This window comes from Epinephelus fuscoguttatus, linkage group LG16 (genome assembly GCF_011397635.1).
Source record: "Epinephelus fuscoguttatus linkage group LG16, E.fuscoguttatus.final_Chr_v1".
Lineage (NCBI taxonomy): Eukaryota > Metazoa > Chordata > Actinopteri > Perciformes > Serranidae > Epinephelus > Epinephelus fuscoguttatus.
Genome location: NC_064767.1, coordinates 23858049 through 23870348, shown reverse-complemented (window position 1 = coordinate 23870348; position 12300 = coordinate 23858049). Strand labels below are relative to the sequence as shown.

At 39.1% G+C, this 12300-nt stretch overlaps 1 protein-coding gene across 1 annotated transcript in view; it reads left to right on the top strand.

Moving 5' to 3' along the window:
- Nucleotides 1–12300, top strand: part of eys (eyes shut homolog) — a 233308-nt gene that overhangs the window by 108967 nt on the left and 112041 nt on the right. The window contains exons 26-28 of the mRNA XM_049600306.1: nt 2648–2744; nt 3242–3349; nt 5368–5513. Coding sequence (XP_049456263.1) covers nt 2648–2744; nt 3242–3349; nt 5368–5513 — 351 coding nt within the window. The remainder of the gene's footprint in view (nt 1–2647; nt 2745–3241; nt 3350–5367; nt 5514–12300) is intronic.

Here is a 12300-nt window from a genome sequence, read left to right as displayed (position 1 = left end):
ACATTGCGCTGACATTCGAAATAGTCCCCGAGGTGCTCCACCATTGCTTTGACTGACAGACCAGCTTGGGAAACCTGTGCTGTCCCATAATTCACCAGATGCTCTGTGCTCTCTGTGGTCTCATGGATTCCCTCTCATTCTTACGTCCCAAGATGCACGGACCTGCGTCAGTGACGCTGTCATACCTTTTATTTTCATTAGCGTCCCGCTAGTTCTATTGGAGGTGTTTGATTTTAAACATAATGATATGAAACTCTTTATTCAGCTGATTAGAAATGCACAGTGAGAGTAGCTTGGAGAGCGCCATCCAGTTGATAAGCCATTTTTTATTCAACACGTGACAATCAATACCTCTGACCTTCATCTGACTGAATAGCAAACCACAAATAATGGCTAACAATGACTGCATCAATCTCCCCTCACAAACGTATGATCTATCTAATTGTCTGCCATCTGTTGCCTACAGTAGAGTTTGAAAGCGGTGAAATTACAAAAGCATTGTTGCCATTACAGAACAGTACAGGGTATTATCCCCTGATGTATGTATCATCACATACAGTGCAGGAGAAGAATGACAAATATATACAGTAATCACTCGTTTAAAGGTCCATATGCATTCATATTGGTGCAGCAATGTTTCTTTAAAATATATAATGTAATGTAATATGAAACATTTCTTCATATTTACCACCTCCCTGGGTTTCACATTTCCACATTTGCAAGATTAAACATATGCTCGTCTCGAACATAATAATGAACCTCATCCTTGTTAATTCAAGTACTTCTCTCAGCTGAGAATTTATACTTACACGAGCCAAACCCCATTATACTTCAAAGATATATAACTCTTAACTTGAAGCAGCGGGAGTAACATAATGAGACAAGGAAACAATAACGGCACTAACGCTCATTATAAGCTAGTTTTATTAACCCTTTGTTACGCGCTTGTGTTGCATTTCATTATGCTTGGCAGATGGTGCTCTGCAGGGACAGCACAGTCTTTGGAGGTCTGAGCTCAGAGTTTTTCAAAGAGAATCGTAGAATTGGACAGGGACTGGTTTCTCTGTGTCATTGCTCATATTGTACCCCCCCGACGAATGCAGTGGCACTCACAGAAAGCTGAAAATCAATGGATGGAAGCAAATGATGGCCATAAAGAATCAATAAGCCAGGCTTGATTGCTCGTCCTTGGTGTCCTGGATGTTTGGGTCTGAATGTCACATCTTTGACTTGAGTTGATTTTGGATCCAAATTGAACTAAATTGATGTTGGCAGTTTAAATATAGTTTTTGATGGCGTATAGATTATTACATACTTGAATCTCCCTCTGAATATATGTACATTTAAGGTAAAACTTTCTATGATGCACATGTCTATTTTGCATCATAATGTGATCATAAGTTATTTTAAATTCCTGAGATGTAAGCAGATATAATACACAACAAGGTGGTTATAAGTCACTAGATGAGGTCATTGTTTGCTTTCGGTAAAGTGGAAAATAGATTGTTAAATCTTTGCAAGAACAGCACACAAAACAGTTACATTTATTTATTTGTTTAGCACATCATAATGAGATTATAACATATTATAAAATTATAATTATAATGTATTACAATAATGACAATTATAATACACTATGACCCTTGCAGAAAATGTCCTTGATTGACCAGCAATTGTGATAATGATCATTTATCTCAAAGGTTATTATAAAATGCACTGTAGTGTGTTATTATTATTGTAGTAAAGCATTATGAATATTTATAAGTGTTTATAACTGTAATTATACAGTGCTATAAGCAGGTTATAATGCATTATTAGTATGTTTATAATACATTATACACAGGGCTATATAGAAAGTGATGCCAAATTAACTGTTGGAATTTTAAATGTGGTAATTAATGCCACTTAAATTTCAAAATAAAATGTTTGAGGGCTGTAAATTCAATATCAAATTTTATTCTATATTCAGAGGTGATTAAACGTCACCATTAGGTTTTCAGTCGCTTATAAAATTCTGGTGTTTATGGACGTTATTTGCTTCGATATATTGCTGCAGGAGGGGTTGATTTATTATTATTTAATTTATTTTTACCTCATAAAACTAAGTCACTTTAGTTTGACTCGTTCAGCAGAAAACCATCTTACGGAGCAGACCACGCACCGGAGGAATACCTCCGACAGGCAGAACATTACGGGCTCCCAGGCTGCCTTCAAAAGTACAACAAAACATCCATGCTGATCTGCTTAGCCATCCTGCCCCTCAACCCCCTAATGAACGGGGGCAAAAGAGCTCTTGGGTTTAGCCTCTCCCTCTTACCCTAACTTAACAAGATGTCCCCCTACTCGCCTGCTTCCTCTCTCTCACACACAGACACATATATGCACGGTGGCTCACACAGCCACACACCTCCCAAACCCCAAACCACTAACCCTCAGACCAATCTGTCTGTGGCACTAAAGTATTATTAGACTTACACACTCTCAAAGGGGAAACAGTGAGTGCTGAGAGCTGGAAGATGAGATATGCTGCAGGGGCTACTAGTTCCATTAAAATGGCATTCACTGGGGTCTTTGTTATCATCGGCCCTGACGTTTTTCAGGATGTAGTGGGGCTTGCTGATCCATGACCATCTCATCTATCTTTCAGGATTTGAAGGAAGTTGGTGTGAAATTGACACCAATGAGTGTAGCTCAAATCCATGCCAAAACCAGGGCGACTGTGTGGACCGGGTCAACAGTTACAGGTAAAGAGTGTTATCCATAACCAGCTTTCCGTTTCTTAGGAGGCAAGGAAACGTCAGGTTTTGCAGGGATGGACTTTACACATTAGTAAATCCAGAGTATCAGTACCAGTAACCTTCATTCCTGTGCAGGTTCTAAGCTATTATCATGTGATTTTGATACACTGAACTAATAGATTTGCTCTGAGCTCATGCCCTTTCTTAAAATGTATTTTAATGGAATTAGTAATGTACCATTTCAGGTTGAAATGGGGTCAAATTGTTAACAAAAAAACTGCCTTAATTGCTCCTGTCATGCAGGCCTTTAGTCTTTAGTTAAACAGTCAGAATCCATGCATATGTCACAGTGCTGTATGTGCAATCAGCCTTAATATGATGTGTAATTAATATCATTAAATTTCAATTGATTTATTTTGCTCTGTGCATGTGCCAGTAGGAAACCGATCTTCTATTTTTCCATCTGGGACAAAATATCAATATTAATGATTTCCCCTTTCCAGCTGTGATTGTAAGATGGGATTTTCTGGCCTTCGCTGTGAAGAAGACATCAATGAGTGCACCTCTAACCCTTGCCATAACTCTGCTGTTTGTCAAGACCTCGTGAACAAGTAAGTATGAATATAACGCTTTCTTTGCTTCCACTTTGCTCCTCAGCTTTTATTCATTGTGCTCTTTTTTGAAAAATGCACATATCAGTAAAGGCCAGGCGGCATTAATTTCTTGCGTTTGTTTTTGAAAGGCGGATGTGCAAAAGCATTCTCCAAAGAAAACACATGAGGTTGTGGTTGCTCCTCTTCAAAGTGTTCCGCTTTATATAACAAGCCTGTCTTCATCCTTGACACACATAAGCTGCTATTCCAAAGACAGAGAGCGAATTCAGCAGGAACACATCATGTATCTAGATTGGGCTTTACTCCACTGGTGCTTCTCTCTGCTGTGCTTAATGGGAGCCCCGGGGCTTCCAGGCTTAGTCGGACAGATGGGTAGCGAAGTCCCAGGGCCAATTTGAGTCCTAAATGGTTTGTCTCCAGTTTGTCTCCCGTCATGATTTCGCTCCCATGTGACCCGGCCCTGCTCAGAGCGCTCCCCCTGATTGCACAGTCCAGGGAGTTCACATCAGGTGTGTTTTAACCTTGCTGCCCACCACAAACACTGCGCACGCCGCTGTCTCCATCTACCTGACCCAACAAGCCGAACAAGTCCATCTGTACCGGGGTGATGAATCAGGCTCTTCAGTGTACTCGCTGAACCCTCGCTGTCTTTTTGTTTTTGGTACATACTTTTAGCTTGACTCTGTAAAAGTCAGATTATTTTTTCTCGTCTATGTAAGTAAGGTAGAGGCAAAAACATATGAACTAATTGATGTTAGCAACTTGATGTGAAGCTCACGAGCACACTGTTCCAGGCGGTGTCACAGAGTACAACAAAGACAGGGTTAATTGTTAACAGTGACGTCTCACGTAAGTCCAGCCTTTACAGTTCACCTAATAAGGCAGCACTAATTAATGTCTATTGATATTTTTTGTTCTTTTATTTATGCCGCCTATGCTGTACTTCACAGAACACGCACACACACCTCTACGAAATCCAACTATAACAAGGACACACTGGAAATAAGACCTGTGCCTTTTTCTTATCCTTGATGTTATTTTAATTCTGCTTGTATGCTAGGGCAGAACAAATTTTTATTTCAGTTAATCTGCTGATTATTTTCACAATTAATTCATCAATCAATTAATCAAAAAATGTCAAGAAAATTAAGGGAAAAAATGAAGGAAATGTTAACTTAATATCATAAATGACGACGAGAAGCAGGAAATTCTTACATTTGAAATTTTTACTTGGAAACAGCTGAAATAATTAAATGATTGTCAAAATATTTTGCATTTTTTTCTCTTTCGATTGACTCCAGCAGCTCTAATGTACACTGATGTTGCAACCATGGTGTTGTCTTTTTAAAATGAATTGTCAAATTAAATTAAGAATATAAAAAGGCAGCACAGTTCTGTTGTGGGATAACAAATACCACTTAGCATATTACCAAAATTCGGTGAGATGTTAAGTGGTCTACTGATGAAAAATTATGATGAACTAATCAAAAAGATGCACTTTAGATTTTAGCACAGAGGTGTCTAATTACATGTTTTCTTATTATCTCACTTAGAGACAGGATAAGCATCTCCAAGGTGTGTGGTCAGGGGATATTAGGCCCACTGACAGCTGCAGGGAGGGATTTGAATTGAGTAAACCGCATTACTGGACAGATGAAGCTCATCCCAGTTGTAATAAGTCATCAAATTTAATTCAAATGAAGTACACACAGGGAGACTTAATTACTGTCGTATTGTTATTTATTTTTCATTTTTTTTAAAAAGAGCTGCCGGTCAGTTTGGGAATGAGAAATGGATCTTAATATGCACTTTAGTTTGTCTTTGTGGGTTTGAAACACACAAACAAATGGTGTTTTTTTTTAATAAAATTGCTAATGTAAGAGTGTAGCTGTTTTCACTGGGAGAAAAAAATTATGCTTATTAGTTGGATTTAAACACAAGTATGTTTTAATTACTGTCCGACGCTCTGGTCTTCACTGTGTTTCCTCATGATTGAGTGTTATCATCTTCCTTAGGTTCCACTGCGTTTGCCCTCCTGGTTATTTTGGAACGCTGTGTGACCTGGATGTGAATGAGTGTGAAGTTTCACCTTGCCTACATGAGGGCATCTGTATCAACACGCCTGGGGGCTTCAAGTGTGTCTGTCGCCCTGGATACTCAGGTAGCTCTTTTGCCCTCGGGTGACATGAAGATCAATATGAGAGTCTAAAAAGCTTATCACGGCTGCTGCGGCCGCACACTATTGAGGCAACTCTGACACAGATCTGGCTTAGTGTAAAAAAAAAAAAAATTTAAAAAAATTAATGCTTCACAATACTTGCTTTTAATTAGCCCACCTGCCTCTGCAAGATACAGTGCCTGCCTTTCAGTAAAAGCTAACAAGAGATAAATTCACGTCACCTGTTTTATCTTATGAAAACATCTCAGTGTCTGTTAGTTGCCTTTATTTCGTTTCATCAGCCTCTTTAGTCTCAGAGCGCTATTGTTGTTTTACTTCAATCCATTTGTCTTATTTTCCACTCAGACGGATATCAAGCTATTTTAGCACCCTGTGTGTGTATGTGTGTGCGCACTATCTAAAGCCGATTCCTGTCAGGTACTGGGAAGATTAATTTCATTTGTCTTCCACACTGTATCATCAATTTATCCTTCCCCAGTTGAGAGAGGGGGGGAAATCTCTGAGGTATTGCTACTCTGGAGAGCCGAACCTGACACGCATGGCCCAATTCCCACAGAAGCAGCTTTTATTATTAGGCCTACGCACAGCATAGTACAAGTCATTACTTTTTCTGTTGCTCTAAGCTCATCTGAGGAAACAGGGTCCCCCAAGAGAGCGAGCGGCCAGAGGATACACTTTGGATCGGCTCACACCAACTAGAACTCATACAAAATATTTGCTCTAGTAACACATGTAGCACTGCAACTTTCCACAAAAACACAAACTGGTCTGTGGTGCTGCTGTGGATCTGCGCGACTTCTTTCTCATTCTAGTCCCATAGTAAATTTGCCATCTTAGGGTGATTCATCACATCATGTTTGTGCAGCCTGATTACAATTGATTGAAATGTTATTCTGCTTTGATGGTATGATGTGGCATCTCCTCTATCACTGGAGGACTGTAACTCGTTGTGTCACTTGATGGTATTATCATATTATTTGTTTCAGCCATCAGGGAAGATGAGGGGTGGGTTGTTTTTTTTTTTGTTTGTTTTTTTTTGCATATCGAATGCCAACATTAATTTTGACTATAACAGTTGAAGCTGCTTACTAATAAATCAGTCTCGTGCTGTATCTCTTTACTTTCATGGACGCGATTAAGCTATAATGACACTTCATTCCTACCTGCATTGCTGATCATAATGGCTTTTCTTAGTAGTTGGTTGTTGGTCAGTGAGTCAATGCATTTGTATCTTAAGTTTTTAGATATAGTAAATATTTTTTATGTCGATGCTGTAGATACTATAGAGTGCTGCAGGGATGATGTTTTTTTGTAGGCCAACCCAAAAGTTAACATCGCCATGGCTCCCTTGACAGAAAGCCTATGGGAATTCTCCACTGTATTTTCAATTACTGCAGAAAATAAGATCAGCGGCAAACAAAAGTTTATACTTACAAGTTTTGTCTTTACAAATAAACACCACTTTTATGATTTTTAAAGCGTTAATTAAAACATTCATTTATTCATTTTCCGTAACTTCTTATCCTGTTAGGGGTCACAAGGGGGCTGGAGTCTATCCCACCCTGGACAGGTCGCCAGGCTATCGTCGGGCTGACACATAGAGACAAACAACCATTCACACTCACATTCACACTTATGGCCAATTAAGAGTCACCAATTAACCTGCATGTTTTTGGACTGTGGGAGGAAGCTGGAGTACCCAGAGAAATCCCAAGATGACATGGGATGAACATGCAAAACGCCAGACAGAAGGGCTCTCTCACCTAAGGGTTCGAACCCCCACACCGGATTAGAACCAGGAACCCTTTGCTTTGAGGCGACAATGCTAACCACTGCACCACCATGCCACTGTAAATTAAAACACCCGAGGTAAAAAGCTAACTTTACGCTAAAGAGCGTTCCCACTACTAAGCTTCCAGGTTGTAATTTGATTTTACATGCTAACCTCTTCTACAAAAGGCTTTTCTCTGAGTGTGACCTGATCTAGCTAGTGGTCATGGCTATGTCCATGTGTGTATCCTAAATGGGGGGTAAAGTAGGACTTGTTACCCAGGGTGCCAATCGGTTGGGGGCCCTGAAAAAGCCTGGAATGTAAAGTTTGGTTTTGTTTGCAATCCAATTAAATTAAATGCTTTCATATAGCACATTTAAAAACAACCACAGTTGAATAAGTGCTGTACAAAATAAAAAAAATGACACACAAATATATAGAAATATTAATGTGTACACAAGTATAAAACAGAATAAAACAGGTAATAACAACTGCTGGTGCTGCTGGAGCACCAGCGTACACCGTTATGTCTTTCCCCAAAATAGGGAAATCAGGGCTCCAAAAAAAAAGAAAGAAAGAAAGAAAGGAAAGGGGAAGAGAGCAAATTGGCTTTGTAAAAAAAAAAAAGAAAAGGTGGTTTAGAGAGACATGGATCACAACAGGAAGGGTGGGGGTCCACAGAGGCTACCAAAGCATAGAACCCAGAATTTAGTGCTACGCCCCTGGCTAATTCAATTGCCAGACTAGTGTGGCAAACGGAACAAGGCTGTAAAATGTCCACAACAACCTCTGTAGTCTCCTTTAGCCACAAGTTAGCAACTACGACACATAAAAGCTTCAACATTCACAAGCAGGGTATTTACTGACATTTTATGTCCTGGAACAAAACATGAAAATCTCCTGAGCTCGTGACCCCAGACCTTATTCCAGGCATCCAACCAAAAACCCACTGACTCTGACATGAGGCAAAAATCCTCACTCATATCCGGGTTTTTAGGATTCATTCCTGCAGCACTCCATTACTTCTCTTTTCTAAACGGGTGGAACAATTTTAAACCTTTTTACATGTAACATGTTTGAGCTCGGAGGAATAATTGAAGCGAGAAGCCAGAAAATTGTTCTATTCAAATTTCTGTCTCTTCTGTCAGCTTTTATCATTATTTTTTACCTTCCTAAAAGTGTCTATGACCCACTTAGAGCGCAGACATTAAGATTAAAAAGCAGCTTTTTATCTCCAGCGTTTCCTAACTTCTTAGCCAGTCAGGTCAAATTGAATCACTTGTTCAATAACGGCCTTTAGTTATGGCTTTAACATAATCATAACTTTGCTTTATTTTTAGTGTCATTTTTCTTCTCTGCGTGTCTTGTTGACAAACACTATAGAGTGAGCTGTATCCAAAAGATGGTCTTGGCAGTACATCTCAGCTGTCTGATCATTATTTAGGATGTTTTGTCTAAAAGGCTCCGCAATCACAATAATGTATTATTTAACTGTACATAGGCGCCTCGCGCTGCGCTGGGGTCAGAAGTCATTACAGTGACATGATTAATGGGTAATCTTGTTTATATAAATCACGCTTTAAGCACACGATTCGTCACCTTCTGTTTTCTCTTCTTCACCCATCATTAAGGAGCATGTTCCCTTGAGTGATGGTACAGTGCAATCAGCACATTGCTGCAGCTCCCTCCGTCAGCACATTGTCGGCTGATGATGTTTGGGGCCTCGTTGTGCTGTTTGCTGTTAAGGCTTCAGTAAATTCGATGTTTTGCCGGGCGAACTTGATGAGGACTGCTTGGTCATTATTTCCATCCTCTGCAGATGTCTATTGCTTTGGAGACGTGGTGTACATTTAATGTGAATGAATAATGGAATGTAATATTTGTATTACCTGGAGTACGAGACACCTCTTGCTACTGTTAGTACTTACGTATTAGTAAGTACAAGAAGTGTAAGAATATTTATGAACAGTGTGCAGCATTAAATATTTAGTATTTAATCCCATATCTCATTCATAGTTCAGTGCTTTTAATGTTTTCGATTGGCTGTAAAATCCCAGCCCTGAACCTAAAGCATTTAATGACCTCTGATCTAAATAAAAACATCAAAATACATAATGTGAGCATCTTTATCATCAGTTTATGGATTATTTGATATAGCAGTATCATAAAAAATGTGTGTGTATTGAGATTTTTCACTTATCGCTTCATTTCCCTCATCACACCTCCGTTACACAATATCTATAATTCATTTCCTGTTGCAAGTTTCTCATTTTAATTCGAGTTCAGGGATTGTTTTTAACCTCTGGAGCCAGAAACTGTGAATTTCCCAGTTGCTGTATAGCTCCTTTTTTTTTTTTTTGCTAAATGAAGCAAGTTATCAGTTTGGCACCAGAAAGGGGCTGTTTTACATTCTGTGATGAGAGAACATGGTGATTTTTTTGTGTACACTAAAGACGGTTTATTTATTCTCTTTCATGATAAAACAGGGGAGGGAAGAAATAAATTCTGGCTCCCGTTGTCACCATGTTTGTTTACATCGAGCTCAGCCCACAGATGAAACGCTAACCAAATGATTAACGATGGGTCAGTCGTAATTTTTTTCATCTCCGGATTCCTGGAAGTTGAGATTTTCCGGGGTGGTAGATAATCTTTTTTATCACTTTAGTTAAAAAAAAAACCAACATCACAAAAATGCCCGTTCCTAGAATTTGCTTCAAACCTTTTATTTATTTTTAATTCCTCAGCAAGACGAGTCACCTCTGTGAATCTCTCTGCAGCAGTACCTGCTATAATTTCGACTACTATAAACAGTCATCAGTGTGTTTTCCCAACTTGTGTTCTCATTTGTTGGCATAAGGGAGACTAATTTTGACGCTCTCTGTTATCTGGTGTTTCCTTCACAGCTTGAACTCTCCCCTCCCCTTCACTTCTCCTCTGATCTCATTGCTATTTTTGTGAGGTCTGCATAAATAATGAATATCATCAACTCTCTGAGTAAAGCTGACTTACTTATTGAATCCTCGGAGTTATCTTAAATGTGGCTGATGGATGTTGAAGATTTAAGTTATATAGAGGATAATTCAGGTGTTCTTTTTGAGTCAGCACATTTGGTGCACTACACTCTATATTGAGGATTGTGCCTTAATAGACATGGTACTGTGTCGGCACAGCTGTAAGGATATACAGCGCGTACAGTGTGTGACACAATTTCCATTAGTTCAGTGCTGCACTTCACTGAGTCCTCTTAAAGACATTGACTATTGTTGCAGCATGCAGCTCTGTCATTGGGCTCGGGTCGTATATATATCACGTAATTAACTTGGTGCATTTTTTACGGAGTTTTTCTGATTCATTCGTAAACAACGTTGAGGTGTTTTTAAAGGTTCATTTCACACAAATTACACATTGCTTTAGTGGTACATAGACAGGCAGGTAGCTTTTCTTTTATTGGCCCAGGTTTTGAGATATCTACCTCTCTGACTTCTGCCTCCATTCCAGTATCATGGAGGAAGGAACTGGGACACTGTGTCTGGAGCAACTTTGGGTAAACTGGCCTTTTAAAGATATCACGCATCTTAATATTAATATTTTATAGTCAGTAAATTTATTTCAGTCAATTTTGTAGATGAAAAATTTAATCAGCTATTTATTGCTACTTTGTTATGCTACATGTCCCCTACAGTGGATTATTACTTTAATTAACATTAACTAGTTTCTAATTAATTTAAATTCAATTTGTAACCATGAACTATTTAGATTAGGGCAACAACTATTGATTATTTTCATGATACATTAATCCATTAGTTGATCAACTTCTAAATAAATCAGTTAGTGGTCGCCAAAGGTGACGTCTTCAGATTCATTCATTCATTTTCCATAACCACTTATCCTGTTAGGGGTTGCATGGGGCCTGGAGCCTATTCCAGCTGACACTTGGCAAGAGGCAAGCTACACCCTGGACAGGTTGCCACACTATCACAGGGCTGACACATAGAGACAGACAACCATTCACACTCACATTCACACCTATGGCCAATTTAGAGTCACCAATTAACCTGCATGTCTTTGGACTGTGGGAGGAAGCTGCAGTACCCAGAGAAAACCCACACTGACACGGGGAGAACATGCAAGTCTCCCTCACCCCTGGATTTGAACCATGAACCCCGTTTGTTGTGAGGCAGCCACTGTGTTTGGAGGCAGGGTACACCCTGAACAGGTTGCTAGGACAGGTCACTAACCATTCTACCACCGTACCGCCACATATCTTCAAATTGCTTGTGTAATTTGACCAATAGACTAAAATGCAAAGAATCCAAAATCATTGAAACTTTGAAAAGCTGGAAATAGTAAATGTTTGGCATTTGTGCTTAATAAATTACTCAACCAATGAATCACTTATCTCAATTGTTGAGGATTTAATATTTGATTAAAAAACTAATCGTTTCAGCTCTGGTTTAGATATTAGTGAGTCAACATTTAAATACCTGGCAGGTAGACTTTCTTTCTCATTGTTCCTTTCTGTAGAGATCCATCGTTATGTTTATGTACTGCATCTAACAAACTGTCTTCATTCCATCATCAGCCACACAAGCCCTGTCCATCCTGTAAAATTCAAATAACAGTTTGAACAAGTTCACTGGATATTTAAAAAAAAAAAGAAGAATAAAAAAGGTTTAAAACTTGGTTGAAACTTCCTGCTTCACCCTTTGATTCAGTTGCTATGCAAGTGGAAGCCGGATACAGATAATTAATGAAGTGAAAGTGTCAGACAGAATCACCACACACAAGCTAAAGCCACTTTGAATTTCTTTTTTTCATGGCAGATTCTTGTCGTTAAAAACATTCAAGGTATTTTGTCAGCGTGAGAGGGAGGTAACTCGAGGTAAAAACCTCTAAATTTCTTAACGCAGTACCAGTTAACTAACACACAGTGTACCCCTGTTTACCATCCCTGCCAGTCTGTGATCACTTTATATCAAAGGTCTGAAGAGACCAGAG